Below are 22,705 nucleotides of genomic sequence, written 5' to 3' on the forward strand. Positions count from 1 at the left end.
TACGTGTAAAGAACACGGAACATCTGACTCACATATAATATAAACATACAAATGTGCACGCAACGTCGCTCAACATGAATCAAACAAACTAAGACGAGCAGGTATACATGGTGCAAACCCAACATGCCGATGGGAAACATTACAGGGTTGACAAACTCAAAACAATGCTCAGTGGTTGCTCTACCCAATCACACAGCTTACCGGCTCACCCAGAATGGTAATATTTAGGGATAATTCATACATGGATATGTGTGACAGAATGGCACAGAGTTAGCACACTTCCCTTTGAGCTGTATTGTATAGTCTAGGTTCGATTCCTTAACTGAATACAAGCTGTCAGATTGGTGTTTCTCAGGCGGGGAGTTCAACAAACAAAAGCACCGTGCCTCTGCTCCACATTAAGGTGGGTGTCCTGTCTGCTAACATCGATTGCTGTTTGGCGTAAAATATAACACAGTGTCCTTCAATGAAGAGGATGTGAGTTATCGTCACAGCACCTTGAGGAATTTCCAAATTTCGTCACCTCCAGTCGAACGTCAGGCATGGAAAGCCGGTTTGTGAAAGACCTGGTGCCAAAAATGTTCCCCAGCCAAACACACAAGGTAGGAATAATTGGGGGTGTTAAAGAAGTGGTGGTGGTAATAGTAGTACAACCAGACTTGGTGAAATTATAGTTAGCACATCCACTCTGAGTCTGGGAGGTCAGCGGTTTGAATCCCGGCCAAATCACACCAAAAGACTTTAACAAAAAAAAGTTACGTGCTGCTTCCTTCCTTGACACTCAGAAGTTGAAAAGGATAGAGCATAGACAAATAACCATAAGTTGGCACCGATTGCACAAATGCCTTCCTGCATTGTACTTCCTTGTAAGTTAAATATCGAAATATATATATATATATATATATATATATATATATATATATATATATATATATATATATATATATATATATATATATATATACATATACACACACACACATCTGATGTACCACACACTGTTACACAGAGTGTTAGTGCTCTCAAAGCAGTTTCTTTGCCAAGGCTTATACTGGGTGGTTTGCCATCCCATTGCCAGCAGTAGTTAGGGTAGGAATTTATAACTTGTTTGTGGTGCCGGCGATAGCTCGCCAACTCTTCATGAAGGACACCTTAGAATTTTTAACATCCACAAACTAATACCGGCAGACGGGACGCCCAGTTTAACGTCAATCCGAGGGACGGCACACAGATTGATGAATCACCCTGTGCATACCTCGGGTACCCTGTCAAAAAATATATATGCGCCTGGTGTTGGCTTAATGGTTTGGGTGGTGGGCTTGGAAATCTCGGATCCAGAGTTTAAATCCCACTCGACTGTTGAATTAATACCAGGTGGGGTTGACTCTGTCTATCATCCTTCCGAGGTCGGCAAAATGCGTGCCAGCTTGCTGGTATCCTGTGTCGGAGTGGCGACCTGTCCAGGATTGTGTGCAATAGCAAAGGAGACTGCTTCGGCAGCAACAACGTTCTGCACAGAGTATGGTCCCATTGGATGGATGTATATATATATATATATATATATATATATATATATATATATATATATATAGACACACTCACACACACACACACACACACACACACACACACACACACACACACACACACACACACACACACACACACACACACACACACACACACACACACACACACACACACACACACACACACACACACACACAGATCTTTTTCTGAAAGTGAAATACCATACTCTTCACAGAGCGTTGGCACTGCCGAAGCAGTTTCTTAACAAGGGGTGGTTTGCCATTGCCTTCCCAGATTTGTGTGTCCGTGCTCCATCATCTTAAATGGTAAGCATCAAGCAAGTAGGAAGCACGTAAATATATATATATATATTTTTTTTTTTATTGTTATTTTTTTTAATCAAGACTTTGGTACTATTCGGCCGGGATTCTCACCACCGACCACCCAGCCTCAGAACGGACGCTCTAACCATGACACCACATATGTGGACACACACACACACACACACACACACACACACACACACACACACACACACACACACACACACACACACACCTTCCTTAAATGACCCAGTGAAGTCGGAAGCGTCCCAAAACAGGTGACCGTGGTCGGCATCCTGGACTACTTAAGAGTGCTCCTGCTACACCTGCAGGGTTACCTGGACTCCGGAGAGTACTAAACCATACGCTGCACACATTCGTCGCCGAAATATCCTTCAAACGTAAAGCCGAGATCCACCTTACACACAAAGCCCCCTCCGGCATTCCCCGAGGCAAACAACAGCGAGTCAACAACCAGTCCCTCTCCGACAGGTAAGCCCTCACCTTTCTTCCTGTTGTCCATCCGACGACGCTCTGTGCACGTCCCAGTCGCGTTCCACTCGCTGCCTGTCCGTGTCTTCCTCCAGATCTTTCCTTCCCTTGTCTGGAGCCTCGACCTCCAGGACGCTGCGAACTTTGCGAAGCTGCCTCCGGATCACATCGATGGAGCGGTTCACCGCCTCCCTGTCTACGGCTCTGTCCCTGTCTACGGCTCTGTCCCTGTCTACGGCTCTGTCCCTGTCCGAGCTCTCTCTCTCGCATTCCCGTCGACCGTCCGCCTGCGTTAATGTCGCCATCTTCGCTCTTGCTTCCCTCCTTTCTCACTCCGACCAGCTCGGGAAGGAAGCGCAGGAGAGGTAGCGAGAGATGGAGGAAACGGAGAGATCGTGACGACAGGACCAGACGTCTTAAAGGAGTCAGTCCGGATGGAGAGCTCTGAACAAAGTCATTCTCCCGTCCTCCATGAATCGTTCTCTCCGTCCCGTTTGTCTCCCCTTTGCTTTTCTTTAGCCCGCTATCGCTTATCTGTTTCCCTCTCCAACCCCTCCCGCCCTCTCTTTACCTTCCCTCGAGTTTTTCCTGCAGACTCGAAGCAAGAGGTTGTTTCGAGAAGAGGCGGAGCTTCGAGGAATGAGGCGGGGCCTCGGGAATAAAGGGGCGGGGCCCAAAACTACATTCCACCGTCACGGAGATTCAACTGAGCTCTGCCTTCTTCCGCCTGGTAACCCCCGGTTACCACGGAAACCGGCATACTCCACCGGTGAGCAAAAACAAGTGACATCCACAAAGATTACTTATTACATTTTTGCTCACTGTCCGATGCCGAACATTTCTTTTACTTGATATTCAGAATGAGCAAAAATTAATTATTATTATTATTATTATTATTATTATTATTATTATTATTATTATTATTATTATTGTCGGGTGCCATAGCCGAAAGTCTAGAGAGGTACGTACACTCACTCTCCTCTCAACTACCTCGCCTTGGTTTGCATCCTGACGCATGAGCTATGTCCTGCCATCCCAGTGTTTCACAGGTAGGGTGATTTATCAACGCATGTGCCGTGTCCCCCGGATGGACGTTCAACTGTGCGTCCCATCTCTGGCGGAATTAGTTGCTGAAGTTTGTGAAGAGTCGACGAGATTTGGACAAGGATTTACAAGGAAATCGAACACAGGTGGAGGCCATTCCTGGCCCATCATGCCTGCACGAACACCACACCAACCCATCTACACAAGATCCAAGGAAGAAAATGCAAAAAAGTTTTTAATTAATGAAAGAAAAAAATTGGTTGTTTTTTTTTTCTTCCCCTCAGGGGAGGGGGCATGAGCTTGGTTAAAAACACACATCAACTACACCACCCCCCTTGACAAGACCCCACCCAACAGCACTCCGTACACATGCACACAATCACCCATCAATGATCAAAGTCCGATCAACATCCCTCTACCCCTCTATCACCATAACTTCCAGGTTCCGATCTAATTGTAATTTAAACTTATCTACCTTTTCTGCTGCAAATACCTTTCCAGGGAGACCATTCTATGCATTACCTACTCTCTGCATGAAAGTCCCCTGCCTTACGACCGTCTTAACTCTCCTCTTGTTTACTCTCAGGCTGTGGCCTCTGGTCCTATCACTGTGTACTCTGATGAATAATTAATCTGCACTTCTTTTATCTATACCTTTCATTATCTTAAAAATCTCCATCATATCTCCTCGTAACTGCCTCCTTTCTAGTGTATAAAGCCCTGTCTCCTCCAGCCGCTCCTCATAGCTGAGTCTATCTAGGCCCAGAATCAATCTAGTAGTCCTGCGCTGAACCTTCTCTATGGCATGTCCTTCTTGAGTTGTGGTGACCAAAACTGCACACAATATTCGAGATGTGGCCCTCACTAAATTCCTGTGCAACGTTAACACCACCTCTTTTGATTTATAAATTGATCCCCCTCCAAATACAACCTAAAACCCTATTTGCTTTCCTCTAGCTGCCTGGCACTGTGCTGCCTGCTTACCTCCCATATCTCTTCCCACCCGCAGATCCTTCTCCTGGATTGTTTCTTAAATAATGGATATTACAAATTCTAAATTGCTGCCCTAATTACTGAGTCGAACATCAGGACTGGCCAGCCGGTTCGTGAAAAACTTGGGTGAAAATCCTCCCCCTGGGCTAACCCACAAAAACGTGGGATTTATTTGTGACTGTTAAAGAAGAAAAAGATTATTTATTTGATTTACGTTGTAGTATTATGTGATATTCATTGTTGCATGCTATTTCTACGGACATCAACGTGCAGCTTGAATTGATTGCTTAAATGGAGGATTGTCAGAGTAGTATAAATGAAAACTTCATTGAGTACTTTATGAAGTTACATTTCTAGACTAAGACTAAAACATGATTTCTGTATTGTTCAGTACAGGTGCTCACATTATCTTTGTTCTCTTTTCTGCTTCCAGTCTTTGTAAAGCCGATATTAATTGGTCGTGCTTACAAGATATTTCTGTACGTAGCTATTTGTTGTGAAGTTGTTTAATAATTAATCTCAACCTCAAATAGAAACTTAAGCCCCCTTTTCCCCTGAATAAGTGAATTTTAATGTAACTTATTTCCATGTATTTCTTCACCGCAACAATATTTCTGTGTACATGTCGGTCCACAATCAAAGCAATCATGCTCACATACATGAAGCATTGAAATTATATCAAGAAATCAACACGAATAATAAGTGTTTATACAATACTGTGGGGGAACTTAAAGATGAAAAAATAATTGTTAAGATTAGGTCTCCTTTGTGAAGTTGCAAGAATTAAAGTAAAAAAACAAAATGCAAGAAAATGGCCAAATAATAATAATAATAATAATGATAATAAAACACACACTAGTCCTACAAAAGAAGACAAAAATAAAAATATAAAAATTGAACAAAGAAGATAATGGAGTCTGCAAACTTTGTAGTTTCAAATGTAAATTACATGAGTCATCATCAGGTCAGAATTGGTGAAAATCACTTGGAAGAGGAAACAGAATCAACAAGATAGTTTGCATTGAACTCAAAATGTTGACTTTTGATTTATACTTTTTTTATAACCAAGTCGAAGGCAGAAAATAATTATTTCAAGGGTTGTATCAAATAACAACAATGCATGGAATCGATCATTTGGGTAGGCATGTAACAAATGCAACTTAAGCTTATGTTTCAATATATTGAGATTTATGGCTTGATTAATGCTCGGGTCGAGAGAACTCCAATATTTACCCCGCACACGCAAAGCAAAAAGCGGGGTTAAGTGGTTGGTTGAGTTTGTCCGTCTGTCTTTCTGTCCACAAACTTCAGTTTATGATTAAGGAACAACTTAATTTCAATTGAATGTTACATTTTGAATACAAATGGGAATATGAATCTAAACACGAACCTGTAATTTAGCAATAATTACCTCCACCACCGAAGATGAAAGAGGTTATGTTTTCACCTCTCTCTGTCTGTTTGTTTGTCTGTCTGTGTGCATGATATCTCAAAAAGTTTTGGACGGATCCAGATGAAATTGGGTGGACAGGTTGGTTGTGTGATAAAGACGAACTTATTAGATTTTGGTGAAGATCCGGATCCGGATTGGACTACTAGAATTTTAAAGTGATTCTTCACCATTGAGAGATTGGGCTCAAAAACGATATATCGCATGATTTAAAATTTTTAATGGGCCAGATATGTTCTTGTGGATCAGACATTACGTGGCAGCAATGTGACCACTCCTTGGCTTTTTCACAAGATCTTGGCTATTCGTTGTTCACCTTGGCGTCTTGGTTTTTCTATAGGTTTTCTATTATCATCGCTTTTCCGAAACCTTGTGAATTATTGGCTTTTTCATTGGCTCACCTTGGCATTTATGAAAATGAGGAGTGGTCACACTGCGTGGCAGAGGTATGCACTCTACCGGGTGCCCTTCTAGTTTGGCTCTGAATTTGTCCTGATCGCACATGTTCATCAGAGAGGAGTGAGATAATTTCCTTACTCTGTCTGCCTGTCTGGCAATCAAACAAAATGGAAAATAATTCCAAACAAGAAAGTGACTGTTTTTTTAAAGAACATCATAAAGGACACAAATGAGATCGAATGTAACATTCACAAAGAACTAATGTAACATGTTAAATAAGATGGTGTAAAAGACTCTGCATCAACAGCGGTAAACTTCTGAAAAAGAGTGATTTTTGGACAACATTTAAAATCTTTATTTTATTTTTATTGAAATATATACTTCAATACTGTAAAACAAAAATCGTCTTCTTGGAACTTTCAAAATTCTTCCGTTTAGCAGTACTTATACAAAGAATTACGGAATTTTACTTCATCACGACCAATCTCATTTGCCACTTGCAGACCCCACCCGACATTCAGTGAACTCTCTTAGCAATGGGTCTCATACAAATGAAAGTTTTGTATGTAATGCATGTTCTCATCCGTAGAAGATGGTATGAAAATGCTGGTCTCCAGGGTATTTAAGCAAATCATGGTTTTTGATAAACATTTTAATGAACGCCTGAAGCAATATTCATTTCTTTTCAATTGGAATGTGAAAGACCCCAAGTGAAAGTAATATAAATCCTCTACCTTCAACGTCTAATTTTCAAAAAAAACAATTGATTAGTGTGTGATCGCGTAACTGAGTTCGAAATAATCCTCAGAGCTCTCTTTTGAATGATTAAGATTTTATACCGTTGGAATTTCAGTGAGTTGCCCCAAACAAGAATACCATAATTTAAATAAGGCAATGTTAAGGTAGAATGAAACATATGTATTACATTTGGTAGAAATGATATCAACTGGTAAATAATGCCAATACTTCTTGAAAGTAGTTTACTCAAATAATTGTGTGTATTTCCATTACAGCTTTCATTCAATACACAAGACTAAAATTTTTGTTGACTGCACAATCTCCATCTTAACATTGTCGAAGGAAGTATGACCAGGAAAAGAAGATATGGTGTTACTACAAAGTAAATACAGTACAGTAGTTGGTTTGCTGTATGAGCCTGGTGTTGGCTTAGTGGTTAGGATGGTGGCTTGGGATCCTGGGGTCCTGAGTTCGAGCCCCGCTGGCCACTGAATTAACATCAGGGGAGTTGACTTAGCCTGTCATCCTTCTGAGGTCAGCGAAATGAGCACCAGTATACTGGTAATTATCCCTGCAGGGTCGAAGGCGACTAAAGGGTTGGCGTCAGGAAGGGCATCCGGCCGTAAAAACATTGCCACAAGAAAGGGTATCAAGATTGGAGCCCACAAAAAGCTGACCCCTGCTCAGGGGAAAAAAGGCTTTAAAATGGTGTGATGATGAGTTGGTTTGCTGTGTATTCAATGATAATATATTTGCATGAATTTACTAAGAAACATTATTCAGTTCAGAATTAACTATTCAGAAGATTCAGGCCTCTGTTGATAAATAGGACATCATCTGTTATAACAGCATCCTTCCTCCCACAGGATGTCCCGAACTCCTTTGTGTGTCTGCCTGGCAATTGCCTCCTCCGATTTGATAGGCCTCAACCCTATCCTGGTGGGGGAGCTTCACTTCACATCAAGCACTCAATTTCTCATTGTCCATGTTCTGACCTGACACGTCCAGCCTCCAGAAGTACCTTTGGCTCCCATCTCTTGTTTGTCTGTGTTGTACCATCCACCTAACAGTAACAACTCCATCTGTATATCTCTCATTCAACATGGACCAACTTTTAACTGCTCATCCCAACTCTCTTTTCCTCATATGTGGTGATTTCAATTGTCACCAAGCAAATTGGATGGGTGTTGGTACCTCTCTCACCAGTCATGGCACTTTCACAAAGGACTTCTGTGACTCCACCTTCTGCCGTACCATGTCATCCCTTAGATCGGCAAACGGCAGCTCCATCACTCTTTGCAGATCTGTATAAAATCACAAACTGGTCCAACACGTGGAACATGTCTTCAATCCTGACAAATCTCACACTCTCACTATGTCTCTCTGAAAGGACTGTCTGGAACCCCCATATACTTTCTCAACAATCCCCTTGAAGAAGTCCTTTCATTCAAGCTTCTGGGTCTCACTATCTGCCGTGATCTTTCCTGGGAAAGCCAAATTTCCAAACTGGCCTCCAAAGTCAGTCGCCGACTGGGCATCCTCCATCATCCAAAGTCCTTCCTTGGTCCACCTGAGCTCCTGACCACATACAAAGCTTTCATCCACATCCTGATGGAGTAATGCTCTCCCCTCTGGGCTGGTGCTCCCACCTCTCTCAGCTTCATGCTGTGGAAACCAAGACATTTAGGATCATTGGTATTTCCCACGATGAGGCCGAGTCTTTGGCCTCTCACTCTCTCACCGCAGTCAGGTCGGTGGTCTTTCTATCTTCTACTGTCTCCTTCCCGGTCTCGCCCACCCCCCCTCGCTCTGTCTGCGATGCCCCCCCCCATATTTCCGTAGGGCATTCAAGGTCTGCAAGTAACCCCCTTCTGGTAAAACTACCACAATCACGAATCACTGCTCACCTTCACTCTTTCATTCCTCTTTTTCCCACCTTTTGAACAAACTCCCACACTCTCTTCAATCCCACTCTTCCCTCCAGGTCTTCAAAACAGCTGTTCATCACCACCTCTTATCTACCCCCATCCAAAACCACAGTCTTTTCTACTGCCATTAATCCACCCCAAACCCACCTCCTTCAAATTCCCTACTTTCCTTCCTGAAAGTTCACTGTCGTGTAAGGTCCTGAAAATCCCTGTGGTGTCCATCTTGTTTACCCCATGTACCCTGCCCCATCCCTTTCCCTTCCACAGATCTCCTTATGTCTCTGTTGCCCACTGTTTTGTTCTTCCCTCTCCTACCCCTCTTGTCTCCTACCCCCCTTGCTGTTCTGTGTGTAAGCTCTCATACAAGCCTCAACAATATCGACAAAAAACAACAAAAAAATCCACAACTCTGATAATGCAATTTGACTGGATAGCACCAGCTCATATGTCCTAAAAACCTGCTCTGCTGCTCTTGCACATCCTCTTTCTGTTATTTTCACCATGTCATTTGCCACAGGTCATCATCCATCTGCATGGAAGTCAACCAACACCACTGTATTAAATAAACAATGTGCAAAAACCGATCCACATAATTACAAAGTCATGGAATCCACCAACACTGTTGATATGAAATCCGTCCTTTTCTCCAACAGCCTCATGTCAGATCAGGTCACTCTACCTTGGACATGCTGCTTCTACTCATCCAACAATGATGGAGGCCCTCAATATCAGACTTGAGCTCAGTGCTGTCTCTCGAGACATAAATCTCAAGCTTTTGATACAGTCTGACATCCCGCATTGCTCTCCAAACTCTCTGCCCATGTCATCCAAGGCCAACTTTCATACATTAATAACTAACCTCCTCTACTCTGGTGGCCAGTGTGGTTATCAACAGAATCTTCTCATCTCTTCTCCTGCTGGAGTGCCCTAAAGATAGTGTTCTGGGCCCATTCATATTCTTAATCTTCATCAATCATCTTTCTGACTCTGTAAAATCCTCTATATATTTGCTGATGACTCCACCCTCTGCTATGACATCCCTCATCCTCAGGTAGGCAGGCAGCAACCTCTTCCCTCTCTTCAGACCTTGATGGAATCATGAGCTGGTCAAACCCTTGAAATACGTCTTTAAATCCTCATAAATCTTACACTATCTCTCTCTCTCTCTCTGAAAGGACCGTATAGCAAACCTTCCCATCTACCCTCTGAACAATCCTTTTGAAGTGGTTCAGTCACTCAAACTCTTGGGTCTCACTATCAGCCATGATCTTTCTTGGGCAAATCACATTTCTAAGTTGGCCTCCAAAACCAGTCACCAGCTGGGCATCCTCCATCATGCAAAGCCCTTCAATGACATACCTGAACTCTCATCCACGTGCCACGCCTTCATCTGCAACTTTATGGAGTACTGCTATCCTCTTCGGATTGGCAACCCCGCCTTGCTTAATTTGACACCCTGGAAACCAAGGCCTTCAAGATCATTGGAATCTCCCGCGATGAAGCTGAGTCAATGGGCCCATCAATTTACCATCACAGACAGGTCGGTGGTCTCTCTGTCTTCCACCGCACCCTTTTTCGTTTTGTACTCTCATTCTTTCCGTGATTTGTCCCCCCCATTCCCTCTCCAGGTTTCTGTCCGGTGCACATGGTTCACCGTCAACCCCCCTTCTGGTTAAACTCCCAAAATCTAGGATCACTGCTCATCTCCACTCATTTGTTCCTCTTTTTTTTTCCTCCACCTGTGGAACCAACTTCTGCATTCTCTTCAATCTCATTCTTCTCTCCAGGTCTTCAAGACAGCTATTCATCACCATTCAGATCATCCCCCATCCAAAACCATGATCCTTTCAGGTCAGGTCAGGTATGGGAGCATGTGCCAGAACAGCGCGTCGCTGCGTCCACTTTCCGCCGGTACTCCAGGGGCCTCCGTCTGGCCATCCCCCAGGCAGATGCCAGGCCCATCCCCATCTCCTTGAGATGATGGTCAACCTGCTGCAACCATGAGGCACGTGGTCGGCCCACTGGCCTCCTCCACTCATGAGACTCCCTCGCTGAGAGAATCTGGTGAGCAGGATCAGTTTCAGGAAAATGAGCCACATGTCCATACAGCCGCAGCTGACGCTCACGGACTATGCAGGTAACAAATCTCATCCGAGTCTCTCTCAGCAACTGCTCGTTGGACAGAAAATCCGACCAGCGATAGCCAAGGATTCTTCGAAGAGACCTGGTACCAAAGGAATTAAGTCTCCGTCTCAGATCCTTGGTCAAAGTCCAAGTCTCGCACCCATAGAGCAAGACTGGAAGTACCAAGGACCTGAAGACTCGGACTTTCGTCCACCCGCACAGGTACCGGCAGCGCCACACCCCATGATCCAGTGAATCCATGACTCCCCAGGCCCGACCCAGACGTCTATTGACCTCCGGCTCACAACCTGCGGAGACATGAATATCACTGCCAAGGTAAGTGAATCTATCCACGACCTCAACATCCTCACCACAAACAGACACAGACAGGACAGCAGCATCCAAGATGTCACCGAAAGCCTGGATCTTAGTTTTGACCCAAGAAATCCGTAATCCCAACGGCTCCGACTCCTCATTCAGCACCCCGAGGGCCCCCAAGAGGATGTCTAAAGTCTCCGCAAAGATGACTGCATCATCTGCAAAATCAAGGTCCGAGATCTTGACATTGCCAAACGATTAACCGCAACTTGATCTCTCCGACATCCTCCCAAAAATCCAGTCCATACAAGTGCTGAAAAGTGTGGGGGCAAGTACACATCCCTGACGAACTCCAGTAACAACTGGAAATAAGTCAGAGATGGTACCACCACACTTCACAGCACTCTCAGTACCAGAGTAGAGTTCAGACATCAGATCGATCAGTTTCGGTGGCACCCCACGAAGACCAAAAATCCTCCAGAGGACATCCCGATTCACTGAATCGAACGCTTTACAGAGATCAACATAGGCTGCAAGCAGCCCCTGCCAAAACTCTCGTCTGCATTCGGTGAGGACACGAAGTGCAAGGATACGGTCAATCGTTGACCTCTTTGGTGTAAAGCCTGACTGCTCTGAACGCTGATGCTCAAGCAGATGGTGGCGAACCCTATCAAGAATTATCCGAGCAAAGACCTTGCCCGGCACTGAGAGCAGCGTCACCCCTCGGTAGTTGTTGCAGTCTTGGCGATCACCCTTCCCTTTCCAGAGAGGGACAACAAGGCCCCTCTTCCAGTCAGTTGGGATGATGCCTGTGTTCCAGGCAGAGCACAAAACTGCATGCAATGACACGAGTGCAGCATTTCCACCAGCCTTGAGAAGTTCAACATGGATGCCACAGATCCCTGGAGCTTTGCCCCGTTTCAACTGGTTCACCACAGCCCGTGTTTCCACAAGTGATGGTGGACCACAGTTGATTTGAGGGTCAGCAACAGGGATTGTAACACCCTTGACGTCCAACTCGACAGCTGGGGGATCAGCCTGGTACAACCGCTCAAAGTAACCGGCCCAGCGGGCCTTCACTTCAGACTCCTCTGTCAAGAGCCTACCACTCTCTGCTCGAACTGCAGTGCTCCGAGGGATGGGCTTGGATGAACGTAATGCGTGAATTCCCCTGTAAGCAGGACGAGAATCACCTGTCCACAGGTGATGCTCTACCCCCTCACAGATTCCTCGCACATAGGCCTCCTTGTCCACCCTCAGTGCACGTACAGTTTTACGCCTCAGCTCCCTGAACAGCTCAGCTCTGCCATTCAGCCTGGCCCTGCGACTCTGGTCAATGGTATCCAGTGTCCCTTGAGAGACAAAATTCTTCTTTGCCCTGCGGTGAACTCCAAGGCATCCACCGGCAACGTCAAGGACGGTGGTCTTGAAGGTGCTCCACAACTCTTCAGGACCCCCCAAAGCACCCAGACTCAGCCTGTTCGCTCACCCAGTGTCCACTCAGCCTGTTCGCAAACTCCTCAGCTACTCTCTCATCCCTGAGCTACTCTCTCATCCCTCACACATAACTCTTCATTCCTTATTTGTCCATGTCTCCCTCGATTAAAACATTATCAACAAGAGTCTGCCGATTTTTATGAAAGAAGAAAACACTCAAGTTGTCCGCATATAAGATAAAAGACATCACCTTTGAGGATTTTTTTTTTGAAAATCATTAATATAGATGATACAGACTTTATACATTTGGAGAAACAAATTGTTTTCTATTCATGTGGTAATTTCTGAATCACTTCAAGGCTTTTCCCCTGGCTCCAATGTGAGATAATTAAGTAATAAGATATTATGGTCAATAGTGTAAAGGTCTTGGAGAAGTAGAGAAAACACCCACTGCATGTGAGTAATCATCAATAGCTAAAGCAACTTTATGAATGAAATGTAGAAGGGCGTGAGAATCCTGTACTTTTCACGAAAACCAAACTGGGGAATATACAAAGATATCACAAACTTGATATCACAAGTCCCGGTGTGTACCCCGGTCAGAATAGGTACACCGTATCCCTGCGTGTCGTAAAAGGCGACTAAAAGGGTTGGCGTCAGGAAGGGCATCCGGCCATAAAAACATCGCCTCAAAAGGAAACCATGATGAGTACAACTGATGGGCAGGGTACAGCCCGAAGTACCCCGTGGGGGTCCTCACCCCCTCTCGTTAAAACTCAAGGTGGGGAACCCAATCGAAGCAAGGGAGGAAATTTTTCCATTTATGATGACCAATCGTCTGATGCCCCATGTGGAGATCGGTTTCTGAGGTTTGGTACATGGAATGTAGGGACAATGACAGGGAGAGCTAGAGAAGTGGTTGAAACATTGGTCAGAAGAAGAGTGGACATATGTTGTGTGCAGGAGACACGGTGGAAGGGAAGTGGTGTGAGAATGGTGAAGGGAAGGCAGGGACAGAAGTACAAGTTTATGTGGCAAGGGTGCCCGGAAGGCGTGCATGGTGTTGGTGTCATGTTTTCTGAGGAGTTTGTAGACAGTGTAGTGAGTGTGACTAGAGTGAGTGAAAGGTTGATGATGGTGAGAATCGTGATCGGAAAGCTCTTGGTGAACGTCATCTTGGGATTTGCCCCGCAGGTCGGTCGAAGCGATGAAGAGAAGAACATGTTCTGGTGTGCGATGAAGAAGTTGATGGAAAATGTGAAAGATGAGGAAGTTGTTGTGGTTGGAGGAGACTTGAATGGACATGTGGGAAGGAGTCCAGACCGTTTTGAGGGAGTCCATGGGGGTTATGGATATGGTGTGAGAAATGGAGAAGGTGAAAGGATCTTGGAGTTTGCTGATGGAGCTGATTTGTTGCTCTGTAATACTCAATTCCAGAAAGCGAATAATAAGCTTATTACATACACGTCAGGTGGGTTGACGACAACCATTAACTACCTGATGGTGCGTCAGCGAGATAGGGGAAACCTCCGGGACACAAAGGTGATCCCAGGGGAGGAGACTGTTTCGCAGCACCACCTGGTTGTCTGCGATATAAGGGTGAAAGGTGCGCGGAGAATTCGGTGGGTGAAGTACCAACCGAGGATGAAGGTGTGGAGGTTGAAAGAGGCGAGAGTGAAGGAAGCATGAAGAGAGAGGCTGAGTATGGTTGAAGATGATATGGTTGAGCTTGAAAGTGGTTGGATGTCAATGAAAGATAGTCTATTGGGAGCCGTTGGTGAGGTATGTGGATGGACAAAAGGACCACCGAGGCACTCGGAAACATGGTGGTGGGATGATGAAGTTGGAAAGACGATTGAAGAGAAGAAGAAGTTCAAGGAATGGCAAAAGGCAAAGGATACGGTGGAAGAAGAGGCTGCACATGAAAGTTATAAGGCAGCCAAGAAGGCTGCAAAGAAAGAGGTTGCAAAGGCGCAGGAGGCCCATAGGAAAATGTTCGGAGAACACTTGGATTCGGAGGAGGGTAAGAGAGCGGTATTCAGGATTGCAAAACAGATAGCGAGAGAGAGATTTGATGTGACGGGGGTGAGTTGCTTGAAGGATGAAGTGGGACAAATTGTTGTGGATTCAGATGGAATTAAAGGAAGATGGAAGAGATATATGGAAAGGGTGTTGAATGTAGAAAATGAATGGGATAGAAACATCGAGAGTAACCCGGTTTTAGGACCAGCAGAGAAAATAACTGAGAAGGAAGTTGAGGAAGCTATAAGAGCAATGAAGAGTAGAAAAGCAGGAGGGCCGACGGGAGTTGTGGGAGATATGTTGAAGGCAGCGGGAAGTTGGGGTGTGAAGAGAATGACAGAGATCTGTAATCTGGTGGTGAAAGAAGGCCGCATTCCAGTGGATTGGGAACCGAGTACCCTCGTCCCTCTGTACAAGGGGAAAGGTGACCCTCTGGACTGTGGCTCCTATAGAGCAATAAAGTTATTGGAGCATGGAATGAAGGTATTGGAAAGGGTGTTGGAGAAGAGGATAAGGAAGAAGGTAAAGATTGACGAAATGCAGTTTGGATTTATGCCAGGAAGAGGAACGACAGATGCAATTTTTATTGTAAGGCAGTTGCAGGAGAAGTACATGGAGAAGAGGAAGAAGTTGTTTTTTGGGTTTGTTGATCTGGAGAAAGCATTTGATAGGGTTCCACGTGAAGTTATGACATGGGCATTGAGGAAGTTAGGAGTGGAGGAATGGTTGATCAGAGTAGTGATGGCCATGTACGAGAGAGCACGCACAGCTGTAAGGACGAAGGATGGGAACAGTGGTGAGTTTGAGGTGAAGGTGGGAGTGCACCAGGGGTCGGTACTAAGTCCACTTCTAATTGTAGTTGTGATGGAGGTGCTGGCTCGGAGGGTAAAGGAGGGTTTACCGTGGGAGCTGCTGTATGCAGATGATCTGGTGTTGATTGCAGAGAGTATGGATGGACTGAAGGAGAAGATGAACAAGTGGAAGGAATGTATGGAGGCAAAAGGTTTCAAGGTGAATATCGGAAAGACGAAGGTGATGGCAAGTGGTAAAGCATGTGGTGAGGTGGAAAGGACTGGGAAGTGGCCATGTGCTGTGTGCAGGAAGGGTGTCGGAGTGAACTCCATTCAGTGTACAATGTGTGCTAAATGGGTTCATCGAAAATGTAGTGGGGTGAGAGGGTCATTAACCAGTGTGGCAGCAACATTCAAGTGTAAGGTGTGCATAGAGGGAGCTGCAGATGAAGGAATTGTTGAGTTGGATCTTGGAGATGGTGTGAAGCTGGAAGGTGTGAAAACATTTTGCTATCTCAGAGACATGCTGAATGGAGAAGGTGGATCAGACTCTTCGACGGTTGCTAGAGTGAGATGTGCATGGAAGAAGTTTCGGGAACTGAGTGGCGTGCTGACGAAGAGGGGAGTGTCGTTGAAGCTGAAGGCAAAGGTGTATGCGACATGTGTGAGGAGTACGATGGTTTATGGGAGTGAGACATGGGTACTGAACATGGATCAGCAACAAAGGCTGGAAAGGGTGGAAATGCGAATGGTTCGGTGGATGTGTGGAGTATCGGTGAGAGAGAGGAAGACAAATGATGACCTGCAGAAGATGATGGGAATAGAGTCTGTGATGGAGGTTGTGGAGAGAAACAGGTTGAGATGGTTGGGTCATGTGTTGAGGAAGGATGAAAGTGACTGGGTGAGAGGAGTGTTGGAAATGATTGTAGTCGGAAGTAGAGGACGGGGAAGACCGAGAAAAACTTGGCTAAAGGTGGTGGAAGAGGAAATGTGGGCAAGGGGATTAAGAAGGGGAGATGCAGAAAACAGGGTAAAGTGGAGAAGATTGTCATGGGGCCCGCAAGGCTAACCCCTGCTTTAGCGGGGAAAATGGCCTTTAAATGCTTGTGTGTGTGTGTGTGTGTGTGTGTGTGTGTGTGTGTGTGTGTGTGTGTGTGTGTGTGTGTGTGTGTGTGTGTGTGTGTGTGTGTGTGTGTGTGTGTGTGTGTGTGTGTGTGTATCACAATGCCGATATATACAGTACATGGGTTTTTCAACATTTATTTTTTTGGAAAATGACATCAACAGATAAATTAGCCTGGTGTTGGCTCAGTGGTTAGGGTGGTGGCTTGGGATACTAGGGTCCTGAGTTCAAGTCCTGTCGGCCACTGAATTAATACACCAGGAGGTTTACTCAGCCTGTCATCCTTCCGAGGTCGGCAAAATGAGTACCAGTTCCAGTGTGTGTACTGGTAGAGGGGCACTGCATCAGCGACACAGTTGCGCTTCAAGAAATGATAGCTACCCCAGCAGCTAAGCTGCCATACAACCACCACCAACAGAGAAATGGATCGATAATTGCACAGATCTGGGTCAAAATCCACAAAGCCCACAGCAAGTGTGTGTCCTCTCTCAGGAGGGCCTGAAAACAACATCTGGTCCAATCTCAAGAATGAACTTTCAAACTTCTTCTTCTTCTTGCATAAGGCAGTTGGCTACCAGGTAGCTATCATTTTGTTGGGGCACGGATGTGCCATTGATGCTCTGCCCCTATACCAGTACAATAGACCTCATTTCCCCAACCTCAGAAGGATGACAGGCTGAGTAAATCCCACCTGGTGTTAATTCAGCAGCCAATAGGGTTCAAACTCAGGACACTAAGTTCCCAAGCCAGCCACTCTAGGCGCTAAACCAACATCAGGCCATAACTTTCAAACGTGTCTCCCTCCTCTAAAACCTGGTTTCACCTTATCTAGTCTGTCTCTGGTGTATGATCCCCTTCCATCCCTTCCCTCACTTCAAACGGCACTACAGCCAACTCCGTCCGTGAGGAGGCCGAATGCCTCAATTCTGTGTTTGATACAAAATCTCTGTGTCTCTTTCTCTTTCTCCCCTTCCCAGTCATACCCAACTGCTCCTGAATTCTGTGTCTTTTGTACCTGAGAAGGTGGAAAGGTTTTTGGCAACTCCTAGACTTTGCAACTGGACCAGACGGTATCAGCTCACGTGTCATAAAACCTCCTCTGTTGCTCTTGCATTTCCTCTCTCTGCCCTTTTCACTCTGTTATTTAGCACAAGTCATCTTTCATCTGAATGGAAATCAGCCAGTGCCCAACTGATGATCCGGGCAGTTGGGAAATCAGTAAATTGCTTATAAGTTCAGTTTAAAATTTCAACTAAAATAGCTTTTGTAAGTACTTACCAGGACATTGTGTGTGTGTGTGTGTGTGTGTGTGTGTGTGTGTGTGTGTGTGTGTGTGTGTGTGTGTGTGTGTGTGTGTGTGTGTGTGTGTGTGTGTGTGTGTGTGTGTGTGTGTGTGTGTGTGTGTGTGTGTGTGTGTGTGTGTGTGTGTGTGTGTGTGTGTGTTATATCTGGTTTCCTTCTTGGGATTACGGTGCAGCAATTGGTCTTTATTTTGATTTCAATCAGCAAGGTCATGGAATCCATCATTGCAGTTGACATAAAATCATTCCTTTTCATTCCTTTTTTCCAACAGCCTCATCATTTTCCAACAGCCTTGCATCATTCCTTTTCTCCAACAGCCTCATCTCAGTTCATCAATTTGGATTCAAACCTGGTCATTCCACCTCAAACATGCTGCTTCTACTCTCCCAACAATGGATGGATGCCCTCAATCAGGGACATCTCTCCAGAAATATCTCGAGCTTTTGATACAGTCTAGCATCCTGCTTTGCACTCCAAACTCTCTGCCTATGGCATCCAAGGCCAACTCCACACATGGTTTACTGACTTCCTCTCCTCTCGTAACCAATGTGTGGCACTAAACGGAATTCTTTCATCCCCTCTTCCTGTTAAGGATAGAGTTCCCAAGGGAGTTTTCTGGGCCCAGTCCGATTCCTGATATTCATCAACGATCTCTCTAACTCCCAGGAAACTTCATGACTTCACCTTTTCTGATGGACTTCATGACTTCACCTTCATGACTTTTCTGATGACTTCAGCCTCTGCTATGACATCCCTCATCCTTCAGACAGGCAGGCAGACTGCAGCCTCTTCCCTCTTTTCAGACCTTGATAAAAATCACAAGCTGGTCAAACACTTAGAATATGTCTTTCAATCCCGACAAATCTCACACTCTCACTATCTCTCTCCGAAAGTACCATCTGGCAAATCCTACTCTCTGAACAATCCTCTTAAATAAGTTCAGTCAAAGCGTTGGTTGGCCTCCAAATTCAGCTGCCAACTCAGCATCCTCCATCATACAAAGTCCTTCCTTGGCACACCTGACCTCATATCCACCTACAGTAATAAGGTCTTCATCTGCAGCTTGATGTAGTACTGTTTTTTGCTCTGGACTGGCTCCCCTTCCTCACATCTTCCTCAGATTAAAGCCATAGAAACCAAGGCCTTCAAGGACTTTGGAATTTCTTATGATGAAGCTGAGTCTTTGGTCACCTCATCTCAGATCATCAGTTCGAATTAAGACCAGGTCACTCTCTCGGACATGCTGCTTCTACTCTCCCAACAATGGATAGATGCCCTAAATGTCAGACATGATATCAGGGCCGCCTCCCCAGAAATAACTCGAGCTTTCAATACAGTCTAGCATCCTGTCTTGCTCTCCAAACTCTCTGCCGATGGCATCCAAGGCCAACTCCACACATGGCTGACTGACTTCCTCCACTCTCGTAGCCAATGTGTGGCACTAAATGGAATCCTTTCCTCTCCTCTTCCTGTTTTCCCATCACAGTTAAGTTGGTGGTCTTTCTGTCTTCGACCACCTCCTTAATGGTCTTGCACCCTCTGCTCTTTCTGTACTTTGTCCCCCCTACTGTTTCTGCAGGATGCCTGTGGTTCATCAGCAACCCTGTTATGTTGAAACTTCCAAAATCCAGAATCACTGACCACCTGCACTCATGAATTCCTCTTGTTTTTTCCCCCACCTGTGAATCCAACTTCCACATTCGCTACAATGTCATCCTCCCTCCAGGTCTTCAAGACAACTGTTCACCACCATCTCAGATCATCTTCTATCCAAAACAATCATCTTTTATATCCATGTCAACACCCCCTCTTTCCAGTTATTTCTTCCTGAGACTTTGCTTCTATATCCATCCTGTCTCCATGGTGCATCCTGCCCAACCTCTCATTCCTCCTCACCTCCCTTATTTGTCCAAGTCTTCCTCTATTTTGTCTATTCTTTTTTCCCTTCTTTTGTATGTGCACAAAGCTGTGGAGTTGGATCATTGGCTGAGGGCACGGCTGTACCACTGACGCAATACCCTCTGTTGGTTAGAGCAGTAATTTGTAATTTGTTAAGGGTACCAGCGATATCTCACCTACTCTTTGCTAAGGACACCATGGGATAATTAACATCCACCAAATAATACCAGAAGATGGGGCATCCAATTTAACATCCATCTGAGTGACGGCACACACATTGATGAATCACCCTGCCTGAGAAACACCGGGATGACAATTTATAACTGGGTCGGGATTCCAACCCAGGCTAAACAGCTGAAAGGTGAGTGTGCATGCCTCTAAGCCATCCTGCCAGCCCCAATTTTGTCCCTCAACCCTGCTATTGGTGTTTACCCCTTCTTTTTCTGCTATTCCCTTTGGTCTGATGCATCCTGATCAGTTCTGTGTTCAAGCTCTTCCACAAGCCTTCACTTTGTATACAAAAATAAAAAATCTTGTGGGTGAGTATCCTTTAAAAAAAAAAATAAAAAAAAAATAAAAAAAAAAGGGATCAACTTTTGCTGTTTTCATCTTTTTAGGAACAATACCATTAAACACTAGAAATCTACATCAGAAAAGGAGCTATGTCTGTCTGTTTCTCATGCTATAACGAGAACGGGTTTATGGATTTAACTGCTCTCAATGAGTTGAACAGCATCAGCAGGCCACTGACAGGGAAAGAGAAACCATGCTCTCAACGAGTTGACCAAGGCTGGCAGTGATAGGCCACTGATCGGGAAAGAAAAACTGTGGAGCACTGCTCTCAATGAGTTGACCAGCAACAGGGCTCGAACTCAGGACACTAAGATCCCAAGGTGAAGTATCACATCAGGCCTCTGCAAGAGAAGAGGAAATTGAAGAGCACCACTCCCAGCGCCACCATCTTGATGCCGGCCAGCACAGAAATACACGCCATAATCATCAACAATTTCGCAAAGATTGGTATTCCCGTCAGCAAAGTGGTGGGTCTTCTCTGCTGGTGTCCATAATAAGGGTTAAATTTAAGGGTTTGACCATTTCTAATGCAACACTTCAACAAATCATTACGTGAAGACATTTGGGATCTTCATGATAGCTTTGCAGTAGTTCCAGTGGATAAGGCTGCTAATACTTTTGTTGTGGTTTGTAAAAAGTTTTATGTAGAGGTTTTATGAAGAGGATGAGGCATTGATATGGTTACTTTCACCAGTATATAATATAGTACATATGTTCCTTGTCTTAAGTTGCTCCAAGTTATTATCTCTGATCATCAGGAAGTTTTAGTTAATAATTTCAGTATTAAATGTAAAGAGGTAAATCTTTGTATTCCTCAGCTTTTCTGGATCCCTAAGTTTCTTAAGAACCCAGCCAAGTAGAGGTTTATAGCAGGTGCCAGGCTGTGTTCCACCAAACAGTTATCGGTTGTAGTTAACTCAGGTTTATAAGTTGTTGGAGAACAATTCAGGAAATCTTCTTATATATTATTTCCGAGCTTGTGGTTTCGTGTCGCGCTATCTTCGACTTTGTTCTGCGCTCGAGTAACGTGATATTCCGCTTACATTATCTCAAAGACCATATGAGGTGCATGGAACAAAAAAAAAGTAAATAAAATGGTTCTCAAACAGTGATATCGTTTTCCACTTACTGCATTAAAGTAAAATTACTACCGATACTCTGCATCAGTTCCTTTCTCAAACACACCCACCCCAACATGTCGCGCAGAGCACGGGTTATGCTAGTATTGTTTAGAAATTGAGAAGAATTCTGGTATGAACACTTTCTGGAGCATTAATTCTTCTTTAGAGTTCTTAGAATTGAATGCCTCAATCTCAAGTCAGTTGAAGTTTTTGATTTTTCAACTTTATTTTCAAGTTTGGATTTAGTACAAGTGAGGGAGTCACTCTGCAAAGTGATTGACAATGTTTTTAACTCTTTTAATAAGTTTTTATGTGTCAGGTTTGATAGAGCATTCTTTTCGAAAAAATAAATACTCAAGTTTTCATTGTTTGATAAGCAAAAGTTTAAGGATGCTGTTAATTTTATACTTTTGTGTCTTTTTGTGGGATAATGTTTCAACAGGTTAAGGGTATTCCCATGGGTGGGAATTGCAGCCTCCTATTAGCGGACATTTTTCTTATTTTCTGTGAATTTTCATTCATTTAGAAACTGATGAAAGGGAAAAAAATTAGGATTAGCTAACATATTATCTCATAAATGTCATTATATAGATGATATTTGTGTGGTTAACTCTAATTTTTTGGATAGGCAGCTTCACAAGATTTATCCAGATAGCCTGATTGCAAACAGGAGTGGGAATGATTGTACAGTTGCTGCATATCTGGAAGTGTTGGTTGGAGTTTGACAGAATGGTTTTAGTACAAGTGTACACAACCCATCTAAAGTTTCAGAACACCCCCATTTTTCCAGTTTTTACTGAAATTTAAGCAGTTCAAGTCCAATGAATAACCTGAAATGGTACAAAGCTAAGCAGTAAACTGCCAGAGGTTAAAAAAACAAAACAAAACGTTTGCGCATGCGCAAACGACCCCCGAAACTCGTTTATTCTGCGCATGCGGGAACGACCCCCGAAACTCGTTCGTTCTGCGCATGCGGGAACGACCCCCGAAACTCGTTCGTTCTGCGCATGCGCGAACTACCCCCGAAACTCGTTCGTTCTGCGCATGTGCGAACGACCCCCGAAACTCGTTCGTTCTGCGCATGCGAAAACGACCCCC

The 22,705-nt window shown here is 44.5% G+C and overlaps 2 protein-coding genes across 4 annotated transcripts in view; one reads left to right on the forward strand and one right to left on the reverse strand.

Moving 5' to 3' along the window:
• Positions 1-2,938, reverse strand: part of LOC147024837 (mitogen-activated protein kinase kinase kinase 1-like) — a 110,145-nt gene extending 107,207 nt beyond the window's left edge. The window contains exon 1 of the mRNA XM_085885148.1: positions 2,358-2,938. Coding sequence (XP_085741274.1) covers positions 2,358-2,650 — 293 coding nt within the window. The 5' untranslated portion in view covers positions 2,651-2,938. The remainder of the gene's footprint in view (positions 1-2,357) is intronic.
• A 41-nt stretch (positions 2,939-2,979) lies between these two features.
• The window catches only part of LOC147024838 (uncharacterized), a 35,880-nt gene continuing 16,154 nt past the window's right edge, over positions 2,980-22,705 (forward strand). Inside the window, exons 1-3 of one of the 3 annotated variants that reach the window (XR_015059222.1) lie at positions 2,980-3,114; positions 3,385-3,535; positions 4,399-7,298. Coding sequence is in view for 1 of the 3 variants with exons in the window: in XM_085885149.1 (XP_085741275.1) it covers positions 2,985-3,114 (130 nt within the window). In the remaining 2 variants the exon portion in view is untranslated. Of the gene's footprint in view, positions 3,115-3,384; positions 7,299-22,705 lie in introns of those variants that run through there. The other 2 variants (XR_015059221.1, XM_085885149.1) reach the window with 2 other exon arrangements.

This window comes from Eptatretus burgeri, chromosome 6 (genome assembly GCF_056783735.1).
Source record: "Eptatretus burgeri isolate ZD-2024b chromosome 6, Ebu_testis_v1, whole genome shotgun sequence".
Lineage (NCBI taxonomy): Eukaryota > Metazoa > Chordata > Myxini > Myxiniformes > Myxinidae > Eptatretus > Eptatretus burgeri.